The sequence below is a fragment of the Pongo abelii genome, chromosome 6 (genome assembly GCF_028885655.2).
Source record: "Pongo abelii isolate AG06213 chromosome 6, NHGRI_mPonAbe1-v2.0_pri, whole genome shotgun sequence".
Lineage (NCBI taxonomy): Eukaryota > Metazoa > Chordata > Mammalia > Primates > Hominidae > Pongo > Pongo abelii.
The window spans coordinates 69,794,638-69,815,648 of NC_071991.2; the positions used below are offsets into that span (position 1 = coordinate 69,794,638).

Sequence of the window (21,011 nt, forward strand, 5' to 3'; positions counted from 1 at the left end):
CAATAACATATTCTAGTATTTTAGTATCCATTTGCAGATGTAAAAATTGAATAATAGAAGTATTATGTGACATTCCCAATATTTAGGAAGTCTCTTCTCCAACCTCAATAGTCAGAATGAGGTAAGAGGAGGCAAATTTCCAAGCAATTCAAACAAACAAAATAATTTGTTTTGAACAAACTGAATATTTTTGATGAAGTCTTGTTCTCTAACTAAAATCACCAGTTAATTGCATCTCTACTTTTGACCAAGCCACAAAAATCTAACTAGTCAATGTTTGCCAATCAAAGGAATCAAGAGAAATAATTATGAATTATATAGAATGAAATAAGTTAATTGTATAAAAAATAATTTCAGACAGGACATTTATTTAGAATATTTATTTTGATGCTTTGTAGAATTCAACTCTAAAGTATTTTTCAATTTAAATGGGAAAGACACAAGACACAGAATTATATTTTTTAGGTAATGTAAGGTAGTGAGAAAACTTCTGAAAATTGTATCATGAAAAAAATTGTGATCAGAGTAAGTGTTTAATTAATTTATCACATGTACATAGGTTATCAATTTCGATAGGAAAATTATTTCAGACTGGTCACCTAGATACAATGGGAGTTTCATTAACCTTTTAGGTCTCTACATTATTCAACTTACTGTGTTAGTGCAGGGTAGGGCAGGTCATAAGGATTCTCAAAAGAAATTTCATAATTACTTTTCCATCTCTGGCTGCTTTCATTTGAAACTGAAGCTCTCATAAAACTGAACTCAGATAATATAAAAATAATTTATGGTATTCACTTGCCAATGATCACCAGAATTTAATCACCTCATTATCCAGTTTTACAGTTCCTTGCTCTGTGATTTTCTTTGTTTTCTTTATTTGTTTGTTTGTTTTGGCTCCTTCATTTTAGCTTTTTATCTTAACTTGCCCAACTCACTTGATCATAGATCATGCTTGGACTTTCATTCCTGGCTTCAAACTCCAAGAGCTCCAGACTCATGCTTTGCCTTTGGTCCCGGTAATGACCACCACACTCACTCTCTACGACATCCCTCTCACCAACTCCCAGATTAGAACACAGAAATTGTACAGTGTTTTCCTCCTAAACAGTAAAGGTCTGGAGCACAGAAAGACACTCATACCCACAAAGCAGAATTCTTCAACTTCAGCACTACTGACATTTTGTACCAGATAATTCTTACTGTGGGGACGTGTCCTATTCATTGTGGAATGTTTAACAGCACTAAACCCACCACTGCTCACTAGATGCCAGTAGCACTTTCCCCAGTTATGACAACTGAAATTATCTCCAAACATTGCCAAAATTGCCTGGGGGGGTGATAATCACCCCAATTTGAGAACCGCTGCTATAAAGAAATGAGTATGAGAGGAGTAAGGGGGATTTATCTATTGAATATACTATCGTCAAACAATCACGATGTGCAAGCAATGTTGTATGTGACCTGAGAGACACAGAGAACGGTAAGGCACAATTTTTATCCTCATGAAACTTGCAATATAGTATGAGAAATGAAAACAAGTAGCTAGCACACAGAACTGGAAGACATGACAATTAATGATCTCTCAATATGCATTCAGAGAAAGGAAAACAAAACTCTCATTGGAAAAATCAAGAAGAGTGCTTGGAGAATTGGTCTTGAAGATAAAGCAGGATTCCAAAAGTTAAGATAGAAGGTTAAGGTCTTAGACGGAGAAGAAAGAGAACATTAGAAATCACTATCCAGAAAGAATGTGAACAGCTTTGGACTCTGAAAGTTTTGGACATTGTTTGGTTCATTACAAGGAGTCTTTTTATTTGGTTTCATTTTATTTTTGGTCAGGGGAAATGACATAATGACGGTCTCATGGCTCCCTCTTCTCTTGCTTTTATATTTAACTCTTCTTCCCCACTTTCACCAGAGATTGGAGAGGAAGAAATGAGTTTGTGATCATTCCAACAAATTGTCCAGAGCATTTTTGTTGAATGAAAGTGAATCATCATGGAGCTTACTGTTACAAAATTGTTATTTGTATTATTTATATATTTATAATTTGTTACTATACAAATAAAATAGCTTAAGAAATAGTCTGAAAAATTTAACAATTTTAAGAAATGTGCCCCCCAAAATGTTTTAAGTTTCTGTGAAGTTTGGGTGAGAAATTAGCACTCAGGTTTTACTGATCTGTAAACTGACAACACAATATAACTAAGAAAGGCAAAGGAAATAACGTAGTCAACTCTGTTTAGGACATTGGCTCTTAAAGCTTTACGAACTCATGTTTCCTTTTCAGTATATAATAGAAATTCTAGAATTTCTCCCCAGAAAAATACCATAGGTGCAAATTTATTTATAAAATTTCACCTAAAACTTCAGGGTTCTCCTGACTTTCTGAATCCCTTCACGGCCCTTCTAGGCATCCATAGTTCTCACGTTATAAGACCGAGAAAAAACAACTTACAGAATACAATATTTAGAGCATTGCTTCAGAGACCAAAGGAGCAGCAAAAATCCCTAAAATACCATATGGGGAGGTTTAGACGCTGAAATCCCTGGGATCTTTATAAATACCTGGCATCATTTTAACTAATATGAAATACAAAAGGAATTAATTATCGTTTTCTATTAAAGTTCTAAAAGCTTAAATTATTTTTATTCAATGGAAAATTGCTGTATGTCTTAAAAACAATATGATAGATAAGTAGAAAGATTCATGAGCTGAAATCGGAAACGCTTTAGAGCTTATTCCAAGCTGATTAAACTTAAACTAGTAGTTTAACCTCTCTGAGCTTCAGTTTTATGGGTTTTTTTAAAATAACGAAGCATTGGACTATGTTATATTGAAGCCCTCTGTATGTCCTAAAATTTGATAATTTAAATAAACCCATCTATGTCTAAAAAATTAATACAAACAAATAACTTCTAAAAATGAGAATTGCTACAATTATTCCCAGAGTAACATATTTTCAGGAAGTGATTCAAAGCTAGACGTCGTCGAATTGCCAAATGCCTGAATTTGCAAAAATAGGCGATAATTAAGTCGTTATGCTCTACCCTTACTAAATATTAACGAATTCTCCATGACTTTGAATTGGAAGGGTTTTTTACATGAGAGGTTCTGACTGGGCTGTCAGAATGATGAATCATCTCTCACTCAGAGGTGGTCTTCTCCAGCTCCAAGGTACTCATAGGCACTACCAGGAAATTTATCTGTGGTTGACCGTGTTGTACTTGGCTTTTAACTATTTTTTAAAAAACGAACTTTCAATATTGATATCACTGTGCTTTAGCCTGCAGGAGCAAAAGATTTTCACTGCAATAAAGAGCTTGACATTAAAAAAAACAGTGCACTCAGCCAAGGCTCCAATCATCTGCATGCACTCACCATTTGTGTGGCTTTACATCTGGCTGCACACACGCCAGGGCCTAGGATCAGAAATGCATCTGGGGAGCAGAAGCTGGTCAGTGTAGTCCTCTCCACCTACATTTGTTGTTTGTTTTTGTAACACATGTTAGGCACCAAAGAGACAAACAAGGGTAAAATGGTTTTCTCCTTTCCCATCTGGTTCTCTGTCATAGGTACAAAGCCCAACCAAAGCAACAGATTTCAATGTCCTGACTGCTGAGGATCCCCACTTTCTTGTTCTCTATTCTTCACCATTTTTCTTAACAAATAGTTTTTCACCAAGTGGAAAGCAATGTAGTCCAACAAAATACAGGGTTATTTATCTGTACCTTCTTCCCAATTCCTGGTTATTAACAGTGTGTGCTTTACTTCATAGGAATGTATTCTCTTATAAGAGCTATATATTCACAGTATTTTAAACTCCTGAAATTAAAAATACAGATAATGTTTGGTGTATAAATGAGCTCCATTGTATGAATTAATCAAAAGTTCTGCTGTTTGGCGGTCAAAATATATCTCTCATGGAAATAACTTTAAAAATAGTGGATAGCACCCCAGATTAGAAAAAAGAAAGAGAAAGACAAAGAGGGAGAGGTGGGGAGAAAAAGAAGGAATGAAGAAAGAAGGAAGGAGGAAAGGAAGGTAGGTAGTGAGAGGTAACAACGTGCTAGCAGCCCTTGCTCCTTCTCGGCGCCTTCTTGGCCTCGGCGTTTGCTCTGGCCGCGCTCTAGGAGCCCTTCAGCCCGCCGCTGCGCTGTGGGGGCCCCTCTGTGGGGCTGGCCGAGGCCGAAGCCGGCTCCCTCTGCTTGCGGGGAGGTGTGGAGGGAGAGAGAGGTGCGAGAGCCGTGGCTGCGCGAGGCGCTCGCGGGTCGGCGCGGGTTCCGAGTGGGTGCGGGTTGGGTGGACCGCGCACTGGGCGCGGCCAGCCGGCGCCTGCTGGGCTTGATCAGCGTCTGGGTCCCATGCGCCGACCGCCGTTCCCTCTTCGCGGGATCGTAGGCCACGATGGCGGGTCTCCGTCTCTTTCTCGCTTCCCCTCTTTTCCTCTTGGTTGTCTGGCAGAGCTCCCTCTGGGCTGCGGGAGTGCCCAGGATAGGTGCCGCAAAGTTCCCCGGCGGGTGCCAGTGAGAGGTGAAGCCAGCTGGGCTTCTGGGACCGGTGGGGACTTGGAGAACTTTTCTGTGTAGCTAAAGGATTGTAAACGCACCAGTCAGCACTCTATGTCTAGCTAAAGGTTTGTAAATGCACCAATTAGCGCTCAGTCGCTAGCTAATCAGGTGGGGGGACTTGGAGAACTTTTCTGTCTAGCTAAAGGATTGCAAACGCACTAATCAGCACTCTGTATCTAGCTGAAGGTTTGTAAGCGCACCACTCAGCACACTATCAAAATGGACCAATCAGCTCTTTGTAAAACGGACCAATGAGCTCCCTGTAAGATGGACCAATCAGCTCTCTGTAAAATGGACCAATCAGCTCTCTGTAAAATGGACCAATCAGCAGGATGTGGGGGGGGGTGGGGGTGGGCCGGATAAGGAAATAAAAGCAGGCGACCCAGGCAAACAGCAGCAACTTGTTGAAGTGCTCTTCCGGGTTGTAGGAGGTTTGTTCTTTTCCTATTTGCAGTATATGTACTGCTGCTGCTCGTTCTTTGGGTCCTTGCCGCGTTTATGAGCTGTAATGCTCACGGGAAAGGTGTGCAGCTTCACTCCTCAAACTCTAGCAAGATTACTGAACCATGGAAGCTCAGGACGAGCCACTTTTATGAACTGTAACACTTACTACGAAGATGTGCAGCTGTACTCCTGAAGTCAGCGAGACCAGGAGCCCACCTGGAGGAAGAAACTGCAGACACATTTGAAGGAACAACTCCGGACGAGGTCCCCGTAAGAACTCTAGCACTCACCGCGAGAGTCCGCAGGGCTTCATTCTTGAAGTCAGGGAGGCCAAGAACCCACCAATTCTGGACGGGGAGGGCTAAATTGACATATAAAACAAGGTATACAGTCTTTTGCATGCAAATACTCTGTTCGTTCTGAAATGGAAAGTAGAAGTCCCGTAGCAGCTGGGTAACAGGGAGAGAGAAGAACTCTTTCAGGTGGGTAAACAATGTGCCTGATAGGGAGATGATGATGATGGCTCCTGTCCCAGAGGAGGATCCGCACTGACTTGTGGCAACATTGCCACAGCTTCCATTTCAAGAGGGTATGTGATGCCACAAGCTGAGGATATGGTCACCCCACCTATTCACATTTATTGAGCAACTGTGGATTGGGTGTTTTAATGCCAGAGATTGTCAGAAAAACAAACGCTGCTGAAGAATTTTGAATTAGAGATATGTCTGAGACTTAGGCAATTTATTATTTTCAATTGGATTATAGTGAGGATTTATGGACGTTACTAGCAGTTTGTTCTGTTTAAATTTTTAACTTACATTTTTTCAAACGTTCATAAAATTAGAATAACAATAGATTTATATATCTCCATCATTTTGTTTCAAAACTCAAGATTTTGATTCATTTGCGTCAGTTGTCCTTTTTTCTTTGTTTTTTCATTGCCAAAATATTTCGTAGCATAATCTGTATCAGCTGTCGTGTATATTTCAGTTATACAACGCTAAACAAATGCATTTTCTAAGAAAATGACAATGCTATTATAACTCCCAGGGAAAATAATAAATTTTTTATTGCGTATAAAATGTCTTTTATGTTAGGTTTGTTCAAATTAATATCTAAAAGTGCACACCTTAGTTATGTATCTTAAATTTTTTTATCTTAAGCAGTTCCATCTCTATTCCTTCCCGTGACACTGACTTACCAAATTCATATCAATGTCATAATTGTCAGTGACTATTTTGCCCTTTCGCATCATTTAACTCATTTCTTTATTCCTCATATGTCCTCCAAACGGAAGCTAACCCTAAAAGAGAGTCATGTCTTAAAATATCATGACAATGTATTGATTTTGTCGTTGGTAGGCTCTAACAAATCAGTTTAGATTGTGAATAAAGAAAAGTAAAATATCTTGGTACCTGCCATGGTTGGTGGAAGATCTCAAATTGTCCAATATTATTCATATAACATACCAAATGTCTTACATCTGGGCTGCTGTACTTTTTTCATGACACCTACCTGGTTTCTATGATTTTTTAAAATTTATAGACTCAGAACTAGGGGATTCTTACTAAGAAATGTGAGAATTAGGCATTAGATATTGAAGTAACTTCAATTGTGAAAAAAGGCCCTTTTACATATTTGACTTTGAATTGTGCCTCTAAGAAGTAATGGTAGACGATGCCTCTAAAAGTAAGAGATAATTTAGGATTCTATTTGAATAAGTAGGATCACCCTAATGCAGTAGATTACTGATGCAATAGTAAGTCGTTGCTGCATGGCTGATTTACAGGGTGAAACAACTCCAGGAAACAACCCAAGTTGTTTTCACTCTCCTAGTTATACCCTGCTCCTGTAAATAAAGCTATAGTTGGAAGGCAAAAACTATAATGCAACATGAAATCTAAGGGAAGTGTGCCTTGGTGATAGTGGTGTGTAATACAGTAACATTCATAATCCTCAGAACAACATTATTATGTAGATATGTTACTATTTCCATTTTAAAGATGAGAAAATTGAGATATGAAAACCTAGTCATTTCCCCAGGATCTCACAGTAGTAAGTGGAGGTTCTTGGAGCTGAACTGAAAGTCGTCTAGCTCTTAACCATGACACCATACTCACCATGCCACCTCTCAGAATAGAGTTTTGAGATTACTATTGTCTTTGTATGAAGTCCAGATTTCAGAGAAACTTTTTTCACTCTCTGATACCAACCCTGAAACTTGCAATATCTCTTAATTTATGTGAGGTTTCTAATGTGAGTATTTATATACTAATACGCATTTAATGATAACTGTATGTATAAATATTCTTTCTGTTTTAAACAGGTCATCAATAACCTTGGTCCTTTGGAACTGATTCTTAATACTCCTAGCCATCATAGGGTTCATCATGGTAAGGAAGTTCTATTTTTTCTCTCTTTTCTTCTTCATTTATTTAAAAATTGCATTATTATTTTCCTTAACTTCATTTAATCAGAATTTCCCAATATAGTCAGCACATATTTTACAAATAAATATAGTTTTTTCTTTTTTATCTTCTTTGGTACAAGCCTCATCTCCAAAGTATGAACTGGTGGGGTGGGGTAGGGTGGGGTAGGGAGATTTATCTATCTGACTTTTGGATTTTTCTTTCTACCTAAATCTTAGCTCCACTGTAGTAGAAAATGAGTTAACCAGCTGAGGAAATACACATTTTATGTTTTAAAGGATTCTGTCAAAGGCTACTCCTGGACCCAGTGCTGAAGGTCATTCCTACCTATAGTCAGAGAGTTAGTGGTCTTGAAAACTGGTTTGATTTAAGGAGAGCCCAGTAAACACCACTTCACCTTCCTGCCTAAGGCCTTGAACAATCTCAGTATAAGCTGCGTTTCGCTGACGAGAAAATCCCAAGTGGCGAGTGCCTAAGGTTTAAAGACACCAACTTAAGTAACAACAAAAATGTTTATATTGTGTACCCCAAGCCCTACATAGCAATGTGCATATCATCATTATTTGTGATAGAAAAAAATTGAAATAATTCAAATGTTTTTCAGCAGTAGAATAAATTCTATATTATACATGTAATGGAGAAGGATATAACAATGAAAATGCCCAAACCATTGCTACATGCAACGGCATGAATAAATCTCACAATACTGAGAGAAGGAAGCCAGTAAAATAAGTACATAAATAAATGCTATTGTTCTGTTTTTATAAGTTTCCAGTATTCCTCTGCAACCCTGAATCCCTGAAGCCCTGCCTTCCCAAGAAGGGCAGGTCCCTATCTTTATGGCAGGGAGCCGAGTAGAAGCACAGGCTTCCACAGGGAGAGAGGCCAGATCAGAGGGCACAGGCGGTTTCCTCTTCCAAACTCAACAGTCATTCTCCAGTTCCAGGGAGGACAAAGTCCTTGATTTATGATGGTTCGACTTCTAATTCTTCGACTTTCACAATGATGCAAATGTGATCCATGTTCAGTAGAAACCATACTTTGAGAACCCATATAGCTGGTCTGTTTTTTACTTTTCGGTACTGTATTCCATAAACCATGTGAGATACTCAACACTTTCTTATGAAATAGGCTTTGTATTAGATGATTTTTGTCTAGGACTGCAGGCTGATGTAAGTGCTTTGAGCGCATTTAAGGCAGGCTAGGCGAAGCTATGATGTTCAGTAGATAAGGTGTATTTAAAAGCTTTTTTTTTTTTTTTTTTTTTTTTTTTTTTTTTTTTTTTTTTTTAAAGAGACGGAGTCTCATTCTGTTGCCCAGGCTGGAGTGCAGTGGCATGATCTGGGCTCACTGCAACCTCCGCCTCCCGGGTTCAAGTGATTCTTCTGCTGCAGCCTCCCAAGTAACTTGGATTACAGGTGCCAGCCACCACGCCTGGCTAATTTTTGTATTTTTAGTAGAGATGGAGTTTCACCATGTTGGTCAGGCTGGTTTCGAACTCCTGACCTCGTGATCCTCCTGCCTTGGCCTCCCAAAGTGCTGGGATTACAGGCCTGAGTCACTGTACCCAGCCTAAAAGCATTTTTGACTTTTAATGTTTTTTAGTTTAGATGGTTTAGCGGGACATAATCCCTCCATAAGTCAAGAAGTATCTCTAATTGGGGACTGGAGAGGTCAAGGGGATTATACACTTGCAGTTCCTTCCATGTACAAGGAAATAGGGCCGGGCGCGTTGACTCACGCCTGTAATCCCAACACTTTGGGAGGCCGAGGCAGGCGGATCACGAGGTCAGGAGATAGACACCATCCTGGCTAGCATGGTGAAACCCCGTCTCTACTAAAAAAAAAAAAAACAAAAAAATTAGCCGGGTTTGGTGGCGGGCACCTGCGGTCCCAGCTACGTGGGAGGCTGAGGCAGGAGAATGGCGTGAACCTGGGAAGCAGAGCTTGCAGTGAGCCGAGATGGCACCACTGCACTCCAGCCTGGACAACAGAGTGAGACTGTCTCAAAAAAAAAAATTAAATTAAAAAATAAAAAATATAGGAAGTCGAGAAGAACAAGTCCACATTACAAAATGAAACAGTTGCTACTTCCTCTGACTTCATTTTCCCATGCCCACGCCTGCTTATATCAGGGTTTCCCAGCGTCAGCACTATTGACATTTTGGGACAGATACTTCTTTGTTCTGGAGGATGTTCTGTGCACTGTCGGAAATTTAGCAAGGTCACTGGCCCCCACCCATTAGATGTCATTATGATCCCCTCCCAGGTGTGGCTACTAATAATGTCTCCAGAAATTGCCAAATGTTCCTTAAGGGGCAAAATGCTTCCCAACTAATTCAGAACCATTATTTAAACCATGTATATAGCAATGGTGTCTGCATCTGTTCAGCCAATCTCTCTCTACTTTTACACTATGGGAGATTTTTCCTTGCATCTGTGCATTCAAATGTGTGGTTGCATGCATGGAAACCATGCAAAGGAATGGGAACACAGAATAGTTGAGTTTCTTGGGGTAGTGCCTTGGTTAATTAATTATTCTTTTTCTTTAGATTTACAGTCATGTGGATATCATCATGTCTACTAAAGTTTTATAAAAAAGTATTAAAAAATAATGACCAGCTATTTCCATTATAATTATTTAGCAGCAGGAAAAATATATATGATAGGAGTTTTGAAAAGGTTAAGGGTAGTTTATTTTTTACTATGGCTTTTATGATCTTAAAAAACTAGTCAGGTCTCACTGTAAGTAGAAAATTTCCTTCCTGAAACAGATGCAGTTAAAAAGGATAGACATCCCATAAAAAATTTAAAATAAAGACACATTTACATACATTGTTTCCTTATTTTATCATTTATAATTTTTGGTATCATTTAATTCTTAATTTTTATTCTGAAAAAATTATTTACATTTATTCCATTTTTATACTGAAAAACTGTGACAAGAAAGCATACATATAGCGTTAAGAAAACACTTCCCCGTTTTAGTATAATTAATTGAAAAATAAAAATAAAAATTCCATTATTAGAGAATAAAATCTGATGTTGTAAATGAGAAGACATTCCCAGGGAAATTATAACCCTGTTTAAATCTGAATTTTATGAATATATTCTAAAAACAAGATGGAAGTATCTCAAAAAGCATAACTATTTTTCTGAAAAAAAAATTTTCTAATATTTTGTCTCATAGGCAGAAATCGTTATTGCATAGACAAAAATTATGCTGGTGTTCTTATTATTTGGGATAGAATTTTTGGTAAGTAAAATGTATTAAAATAAAAAATTAAATCAGCTCCTTCACTTTACAGGAAGCCAAATCTCATGTCCTTAATATTTATCTTCCAGGGACATTTGAAGCAGAAAATGAAAAAGTTGTATATGGCTTAACACATCCCATTAATACCTTTGAACCAATCAAAGTGCAGGTAACATACTTGTTTTTTATTCTTTCTTCATTTATATCATTTCATAAATCTTATAGTTAAGGGAAAAACCAGCTGTTGAAAAGTGAAAGTATATTACACTAACCTGAAAAAAATTTTTAACTATTAAAAAATTTACAAATAACTCTGTTACACAAGCAAAAGTTTGAATCAAATCAGGCAAAATACGTTTTAAAACAACTAATTTTCAAATATGTCTCTGGCCTAGAATGAAAAATAAAGTGGCTTCTAAACATATCCTTTCTCAGAATGGACCTGAAATATATTCATGTATTCAGTAGGAGCAATAGTAACATGTATAATTAAGGCTGATCCCACAGTAAGAAAAATATTTGCTTCCAGGGTGCATGACTCTGGTTAGAAATTCAACGTGAGGCCTTTGTGTTACTGTTCTTGGACCCAAGTGTCAGGAACTATTACAGATTGGTTAAGTCTGTGCATTACCTCACTTGCTAAGACTTGTCGGACTGGACCAGTTTTCTGTTAGACATGTGGTACTGGTTTTTCATTGGTCTCGATGGTTGGCACTAGAGAAATCAGGAATGTCTGTGAAGCTCTGATCCGTCAGAGTCAAACCACCACAAATACTCCTGGGGTTAGGCACTCATAAATGAGAAAAAGATAAGAATACTTGAAAAGCTGAAGGGATCGGTCAATGACAGCTCTGTACAGGGGACTGGTTACAACATTCGGTAAGTGAGGAAATTACTGGCTTATGTTGGGTCAGCTTTTCCAGACTACTTTGAGTTTCACTGAAAGTTGAAATAACAAAATTGTTGACATCTATTGAGCTTCTACTATGTGCACTGCTAACAGCACAGCAGAAAAATATTTAATGTAGCTATTACTAAAACCTTATAAAGTAGTGGCTCTTTTCATTCCCATTTTCTGATGGAGGAAACCAAGATTCCCAGAATTTAAATAATTGACCCAAAGTTAGAAAACTTGTTAGCTGTAAACTTAACCAAGGTGGATTGAAAGCTAAGCCCAAGATTTGCTCAACTCAGTTTAACCTATACAGTGTGCTGCCTCTTTACATAAAAGGCCATAACAAATTGCCTTCAGTTGTTCAGTGAAAGGCATTTTTATCTCCTCGTACACCAAAAGAAGAAAGGTGGTTATCTCTCTCCTTCTCAACTATGTTGCATTTCTCTCTGGGTCTCTATCTTGATGAAACTTACTAAGAATGTGATACACCTCAGGAGAATATAAGCAACTATTTTGGATCCTTAATAATAAGCTTTGTGTAAATAAAACCAATTGAGAAATAGTACATTGAAAGCTCCTTTTTCTTCATATAGGAGTTGTCTCCTTATTGCAGTCATTAAAAAAGAGATAGACTACCTTCATCTCTATCCTCTATGGGCAGAGCTTTGCAAACTTAATGTGCATGTGAATCAGAGGATCCTACTAAAATGCAGATTGTGTTCAGTAGTTCTGTGGTCTGGTCCAAGATCCTCCTGTGTTTCTAAACAAGCCCCTATATGATGCCAGTGCTGCCAGTTGATGGGTGATTTCTTTCAGAAGCAAGGCTTTGGGAGTGTACAGTCTTGCTGAGGAAAAGGGTGTTTATAATGGAGACAGAATGAGAAAGTGAATATTAAATACAATAAGAGCTGCACACATAGTGGGATGATTAGTATTTTAAGAGGAACGATGGTCAGAAAATCACAGGTATTTATGAACAGCTGCTGAAACTGTGTTAGGTTCAATTCTCCAGGTCTTTCCCCTCACATTTCCTTCAGCATAGTAATTGTCACAAGTGGGTCTAAGGTTTAGTCTTTCACACGTTCACTTATATTGTCAGAAATGTCAAGCCGGCAAGTTGTGATAATTAGGAATACTTGAACTTAACAAAAACATTCACTTGTTTTTACCTCCATTCTTTTATATACAGGTAAATTTCTCACCTATTCTGCAGAGGCATCAAAGCAACTTAGGATGGCTTCCAACAGACACAGAGTTTTGTTTGTTTTCCCTATTATTAGGCATAAATCATTCACCTTGCCCTCCTTTGGCATCACACATTTTCAGAGCATTGGGAAATAAATAAGTGAAAAACGATATTGTATTTTAAAACATTACCATGTATTTCTCATGGCTTGTGTCCAGAATGATAGAAACAAAACTGTACTCAGTTTCTAAAATTACAAAACAAATTAAGTATATTAACGTACATTATAACTTCTACGCACATTAGTTTTCTATGTTATTGCAAAGCCCCAGGCGAAGCTTCCACCTAACATCTACCTATTCCTCAGATCTATTCCATTAACCCATTTATGCCTGAGGTTGCAATTTTTTGAATTTTTCCAATTAGAGCTTGGCGATGAACTTGAGCGGTAGGATATAAATAACTCCTACATTCTTAGGGTTCCAGTAATGGAACACTAGGCATAAATGGTTATGTTCTAAATTATTTCTGAATTGTTTCAGATGCCTTATTGTGATATTTTAAGCAATTTTAAGTTATTTTTTATAATCTTAATGGTTCAACTCATTGAAAACTAGCAAAATCACAAATTCTGATAAAGCCAAAACTTTTCTCCGTTAATTTATTTCTGTAATTATCATAGAACTCATCCCTAGAGTCTATAGCTGATGCTCAATCCCTAGGAGTCTTTTTAGTTTCCTGGTGCATTATGATCCTATGTATGTCATAAACAGCGAACATTTATTGAACATTTATCACATGGGGGCACACTTTTAACTTCTATACATGTCAAATGCATGATATTTAAAGAATGTGGATTCCTGCTGTGAGACTCAAGGGGAACTTTTGCCTCAGTTAGCAAACTGTTCTATCTCTAATTACAGAATATAGACTATTTAATACTCAGAAGTCTAGTATCACAAACTACTTAGAGTAATTTTATGAACATATGTTGTTTGTAACACAATATAGTAAAAAGAGATTTATATTTTAAGTTTTTACACAGATATGTAATCTTTATATGTTATCATGTTCAACTTTTGTATCCACTGAGCAACACTTAGAAAAGGTGTCATTGGCAGGGCATGGTGGCTCAGGCCTGTAATCCCAACACTTTGGGAGGCTGAGGCGGGTGGATCATGAGGTCAGGAGTTCAAAACCAGCCTGGCCAACATGGTGAAACGCCGTTCCCACGAAAACTACAAAAATTAGCCTGGCATGGTGGCAGGCGCCTGTAATCCCAGCTACTCAGGAGGCTGAGGCAAGAGAATCACTTGAACCCAGGAGGCAGAGGTTGCAGTGAGCCAAAGTCGCTCCATTGCACTCCAGCCTGGGCAACAGAGCGAGACTCTTGTCTTGGGGGAAAAAAAAAAAAGACAGAAAAGGTGTCATTAGGGAGGGATATTGAGTGCACAGGGTGCTAGTTAATTCCATTGGAAGCAAAGCCTCTTAACTCATTTTTTTCTACTTTGCTGATTGTCTAAACAATTGCCCTGTTTTTACATTTCAAAATTATAATTTTATTGAACTTTAGAAATATTGACAACAACGCACTTAATGGTACACAGTGCATAGAATAGATTACAGCATGGAATGCAATTACACATTAATTCTGGTTGCTCTAATCAGGCATAACGTTTCAAATATGTAAATTACCTCAAACAATAAAATAATATACATAATTTTTGGTATTTAATCTTTCCTATTTATCTTATGTGAAATAAGCTCTTTTTTTATTCTTTCTAGTTCCATCACTTATTTTCCATATGGACTACATTCTGGGCCACACCTGGATTCTTCAATAAGTTTTCTGTCATATTTAAAGGACCAGGATGGGGTCCAGGTAAACCAAGACTTGGTCTAAGTGAAGAAATTCCAGAGGTAAATAGAGCTCACAGAATTGGAGATGGTGAAGATTGTCTCATATTGTCAGGTCTACAGCCAGCCTGTACATATGCTGTTTTCATGCAAATCTGTAAAAAGATGTTCCCCCAGTCAGATGCAGTCCTGTGGTGCATAACTTAATGAGTATCCACTAACTATGTGCCAGTTACAGGAGTGCCTTCTCCCAGGTGAACACTGCCTTTTACCTAGGAGCACAGATTGTGGAGCAGTGCTACAGAGGCTGGTTTTCATATTGACTTTAACGCCTGCCTTTGTGTACATGCGGCTCAGACACAGAGTCCTAGAACACTAGAGATGGAGGGAACCTTAGGAATAAGCCAGTCTAAACTTAACTCCACTCATGAAAAACTGAGGCACCCAGAACAGATGTATCTAAAGTCACATTAAGACAGTGTGGATTTTGGGTCAAACCATAACTATATATTCATTTTATAGTGGAGTAGAAGAATTAAATGCAGAAACCACATTGAAAACCAAAAATAAAAAAGATCTTTAAAACAGCAGAACCCAAATGAAAAATTCAGTTTTAACCCAAAATTACTCTTCTGGGGAAGAAAGAGAAGTTTCTTTTTAATCATTTAGAATATAAGTTGTGATTTCTTATTAAATAAATGTATAATAATGCAGAAACAATAGGAAGAGTAAACTACTCTTAATTTCAAGGGTGATACTATGTGTACAAAAGTTAGCCTGTGATGTTTCAAGGAAATAAAATAAGATGTTTTATTTAAATACTGTTATTTTGAAAAAAATCCTAAATAATGACATTTTCTCATTCAATTACCAAAGCCGCTAGGAATAAGTTTCCCAGACACTTTTGTTTATGTTCACAATTCATTGTGCAACAATCCACCAACTTGATATAAATGAAATAATTTTTATATTTCAACTCCAAAAAGCTGTTTGCTATGATCGATTTATTATTTTTCATTTTGTCAATAGATAACTCAAAGTGAATACAGTATTTTAAAGTTATATGAGTGCTGGAGTCTGCATTAAAAAAATAGATGTGTAGCATTTTGGGGAAACTCAAATGCTAGAGTAGAAATGTAGTCTATTGGAAACAACTTTTCCAAAGTTTCCAATAAATAACTAGAAAAGTTGTTTCCAATAAAACAGTATTTTTCTTTGAAGCGTGATTACCTACACTGCCAAGATCACCTTCTTTTTCTTTTTTTTGGGACTGTCGCCCAGGTTGGAGTGCGGTCATGCAGTCCTGGCTCACTGCAACCTCTGCCTACCGGGTTCAAGCGGTTCTTCTGCCTCAGCCTCCTGAGTAGCTGGGATTACAGGTGTGTGCCACCATGCCCAGCTAACTTTTGTATTACTGGTAGAGATGGGGTTTCACCATGTTGGCCAGGCTGGTCACGAACTCTTGACCTCAAATGATCCGCCCGCCTCGGCCTCCGAAAATGCTGGGATTACAGGCGTGAGCCACCGCATCTGGCACCTTCTGTTTTTTCTTTTACTTTGCTTTTGCCAGCAGATATGATCGTGGACATATTATCAAATAGGGAAGATCCATCCCATGCATTTTGGCTCTCTTTATTATTTGCCCATATTGCTGAATTAGTTCTTATGCTGCTATTTAAGGCAGACTACATCATAATTGTAATGCTTTCAAAATGAGAAAAAAAGTCTCCTAACTTAGACATGTTTCTGTTTTTCTATTTTTAAAAATTGTCTTTTTTTTAAAAAAAAATAGATACTTTTTTCAAATATCTCTTAGTGTGAATTTCAGTAAGAAAAATAAGTCTGGAGCAATATAAAGGAAATGGTTCTTGTCTACCTAGGTCACTGGCAAAGAAATTCCCTTCTCATCATCTTCATCTCAGCTATTAAAGATATATACAGTTGTACAGTTTGCTCTGATGTTAGCATTTTATGAAGAGACCTTTGCAGATACAGCTGTAAGTAATATCCATTTTAAATAGTGTGAGAACATTATCTGTTACTTTGTTTGAAAATGAAAATAAGCTCCCCATATTAAGGCTGTCATATATTCTTCTCTGTAGTTGTCTGCTGTAATTTTGGCCATGTCTCACATTTAAATAGGTAAAACAAATCTTCTGGACTACTAAATGTAAATGAATTAATTCTATCCAAAATGCTTCTGTGTAGAATGTTCACCAAGTGGTATGCTGTTAATCTGTGTGATAAATAAGAAATTACTTGCCATAAACCAATTTTATAATAATTACAATAAAAATACTTCAGAAGTCAGAATTAAATGTGTGGGAAAGCATACTTTTCATCAGTTTCAACATACTTACCTTCATTTAGAGAATTCCCTGACAGAATTACTTTAAAGGGTTTTCAGTGTAGAGTTTAATTCTTTTAGTTTGACATTTCTGAAACATTCAGAATATTCCAGTTTGTCTGGTGTAAATAGAAGAGCACTAGACCAGGATTTAGTTCAGGGATATCGCCACTTTGGGGATCATTTTTTTGGCCACAAAAGAGTACTCATACTACCTAGGTTTTGGAAAGAGCAAAAATAACATAAGGTATATAAAAATATGCTGTAAATTGCCAAAAAAAAGGTATTTTGTTTTGTTTTATAGATTTATTTGTATTATATTCTTCATTAAAAATTTACAATAGCTCAAAAAGGTACATGAAAGCAGTAAGGTAACTAAATTGTAAGTAGGTGAAGTAAAAAATAGAATCACAAGGTGAGTTTAAAAAAATGCTGTTTTTATTCTTTGTTACCAATAAAATATGCACCCCATGAAAAACCTCAGTGAATCAGGAATGTTGAAGGTTACATGGTAACTCTATGAATAATAGTTATATTGGAAAGAAACAGGTGTAGCAAAGTGGTGGTTAAGATAACTCTGTTCTTCAAGGTGTATAGGACACTTAAAATTGATGGATAAAATATACAAAAATATAATTCTTAAAATGCATAGAACAGCTAGCAAAAATTGAAAGACACCTAAGGAGTTAAGTGTTGACAATATATGAATCCAGTGAGGCAACTGTACATATATTCTGATAGTTGTCCTAGCTGTCATTTTTAAAGTAATTAAAATAAACTTTTAAAATATAAAAATATGATAACTAGCATGCAACACTCAATGACTTACATAGCAGCTTAAACTAGTGCATTAAAAAGATGGACTAAATTGAGGCCGGGCATGGTGGCTCACGCCTGTAATCCCAGCACTTTGGGAGGCCAAGGCGGGGCGGATCACGAGGTCAGGAGATCGAGACCATCCTGGCTAATATGGTGAAACCACGTCTCTACTAAAAAAATACAAAAAAAGTAGCCAGGCATGGTGGCGGGCCCTATAGTCCCAGCTATTCAGGAGGCTGAGGCAGGAGAATGACGTGAACCTGGGAGGCAGAGCTTGCAGCGAGCAGAGATCGCGCCACTGCACTCCAGCTTGGGGGACAGAGTGAGACAGTCTCAAACAAAAAAATCGATGGACTAAATTAATCATCCCATTACACAGTGCTAAAGTCAATAGATAAACAGATTAAAAACGTTAAAAACGTGGAAGAGATGTTATCTTCAGATATGAAGAACTGTGAAAAAGCCTAAAAAGAAAAATAGAACAATCCAGGAAAAAAACTTAAATGAATAAAGATAGGATTAACATTCAGTGAATACAGAGAATAATAAATCATTTTCAAACAATGTGTATTATTGATAAGCATCAGTCTATCTAGTTAAAAACTCCATAAGTAAAAGAAATTAATAAATAATATATGCTGAAAAATGAATCTAATCTAGGATTATCAATAATTTCAATGTAAGACCTATGGAATTATTTTAATTAATTAGGTACCAGTGTAATAATCTAAGTTTGATGATGCCACTGTAACAGTTCTGTATATTCCGTATGATTTATATAGTTAATTATAAGGAAAGGAGGCTTCTTGAAATAGGTCCTGAGCAGGACTTTTAGACAGGAGTGTTAGGTGGGACTTTTTTTTAATTGTATATGGCAGAAATTCAACGCGGAGTGGATTTTTTTTTAACGTAACTGAAAAGTTTGGGACTATTGCTTCTTTAGACAGTGCTAGATCCAAGAGGGCAAATAATGTCATCAGGAATCTTCTTTCCTTCCTGCAGCTATGCTTTTCTTAGTGCAAATTCTTCTATAAACTGTGACCCTTCATGGTGGCAAGATGGCTACCAACTTGCTCTAGGTAAAATACTGCCATGCAAAGAACCCCACAAGTGAAAATACCCAAATTGAGCCTGATGTTGTGGCTTGGTTTATCTGTACATTAGTGAACGAATCTATGTATGTGGTCCTAGATTATGTACTCAGCCTACGAATGGGAGGGCAGGGTCAACTACACAGGATCCTCATGGTCTATGAAGAACAGAGTGGCTTGAAAAAAAAAATAGAGGTGATAGAAAAAGGCAAATAGGCTCAAGTAGGCAAAAATAACAAATGTTAGATCTATATAACATAATGATGTTATCACACAAATATGTGATTTGAACTTGTTTTCAAAAAAAGTGTTTAATCATTTGTAAACACCTAGTGACATATAAACATGCCTGTAGTATAACATTTTAATTAAGATATCTATGGTAGGAGTGTCCATTAGGTGTCTTCTGCTCTTAAAAAAACAGAATATTCAATTAAATTTGTCTGGAATATGGCAGGTGTTTCCAGGATTGATTACTTCAGCAGTTCAAACATGCAGCGCTTCTAATAGGGCTTCTCTAATTCCTTTGGATTTTGTCATCATAAAATAATTGCAATAACTCCAGTCACTCTCCCCTTACAGCAGATTCAATACTTGTAGAGCAAGTTCAATACTTGTAGAGCATCTTGTTAATTTTATTTCATTTTATTTAAGAAGGAAAACACACACCAAGACACATTTTTTCTGAGCAAACTTCCTTTCATGCCTCATTTTTCAGGACATGCCCACACTAAACCAATAACTAACATCAGGTCATGAATTAACCATGAGTGAATTATGCCAAGTATAATTCTTGCCCTCAGGTTACAGTGGTACTCACTTCTCCCTGAGCACATTCTCGTATATACCTGAACAAAATCAGCACAGTATTAGTACAAAAGAAATGGGAGATATATTTTGGCTGGGCATCCAATAGTGTATGCAATGTGTCCTGCTAAATAGATTTTCAGAAAGTTGTTACAGAGATTATTGAATAATGTATTGAGAAAAGCCATCTTAATTTTTTTAAACTTTTAAGTTCGGGGGTACATGTGCAGTTTTGTTACATAGGTAAACTTGTGTTATGAGGGGTTTGTTGTATGGATAATTTTATCACCTAGGTATTAAACCTAGTACCCAATAGTAAAATGATCCTCTTCCTCCTCCCACCCTCCACCCTCCAATAGGCCCCAGTATGTGTTGTTCCTCTCTCATGTGTCCATGTGTTCTCATCATTTAGCTCCCACTTATAAGTGAGACTATGCAGTATTTGGTTTTCTGTTCCTGTGTTAGTTTGCTAAGGATAATGGCCTCCAGCTCCATCCATGTCCCTGCAAAGGACATGATCTCATTCTTTTTGGTGTCTGCATAGTATTCCATGGTGTATACTTACCTAATTTTCTTTATCCAGTCTATCATTGATGGGCATTTAGGTTGATTCCATGTCTTTGATATTGTGAATAGTGTTTCAATGTACATATGCATGCATTTAACTTTATAACAGAATGATTTATATTCCCTTGTGTGTATACCTAGTAATGGGATTGCTGGGTGGAATAGTATTCCTGTCTTTATGTCTTTGAGGAATTCCACACTGTCTTCCACAATGATTGAACTAATTTACATTCCCAACAGTGTATAAGCATTCCTTTATCTCCACAAGCTCACCAGCATGTTATTTTTTGACTTTTTAATAATAGCCAGTCTGACCGGTGGGAGATGGTACCCCATTGTGGTTTTGATTTGCATTTCTCTAACAGTCAGTAATGTTGAACTTCGTTTTTCATATGATTGTGGCCTGCATATATGTCTTCTTTTGACGGGTTCATGTTCTTTACCCACTTTTTTATGGGATTGCTTGTCTTTTTCTTGTAAATGTGTTTAAGTTCCTATAGATGCTTGATATTATACCTTTGTTGGATGCATAGTTTGCAAAACTTTTCTCCCATTCTGTAGGTTGTTTGTTTACTCTGTTGATAGTTCCTTTTGCTTTGCAGAAGCTCTTCAGTTTAATTAGATCCCATTTGTTAATTTTTGGTTTTGTTGCAATTGTTTTTGCAACAAATCATGAAATCTTTGTTTTTGTCTGTGCCCTGAATGGTATTGCCTAGGTTGTCTTACAGGGTTTTTATA

At 37.1% G+C, this 21,011-nt stretch overlaps 1 protein-coding gene across 1 annotated transcript in view; it reads left to right on the plus strand.

The window, feature by feature from the left end:
* AGMO (alkylglycerol monooxygenase) overlaps positions 1-21,011 on the plus strand; it is a 371,459-nt gene that overhangs the window by 161,678 nt on the left and 188,770 nt on the right. The window contains exons 6-10 of the mRNA XM_024250091.2: positions 7,346-7,412; positions 10,639-10,704; positions 10,794-10,873; positions 14,571-14,705; positions 16,523-16,639. Of these exons, the coding sequence (XP_024105859.1) occupies positions 7,346-7,412; positions 10,639-10,704; positions 10,794-10,873; positions 14,571-14,705; positions 16,523-16,639 (465 nt within the window). The remainder of the gene's footprint in view (positions 1-7,345; positions 7,413-10,638; positions 10,705-10,793; positions 10,874-14,570; positions 14,706-16,522; positions 16,640-21,011) is intronic.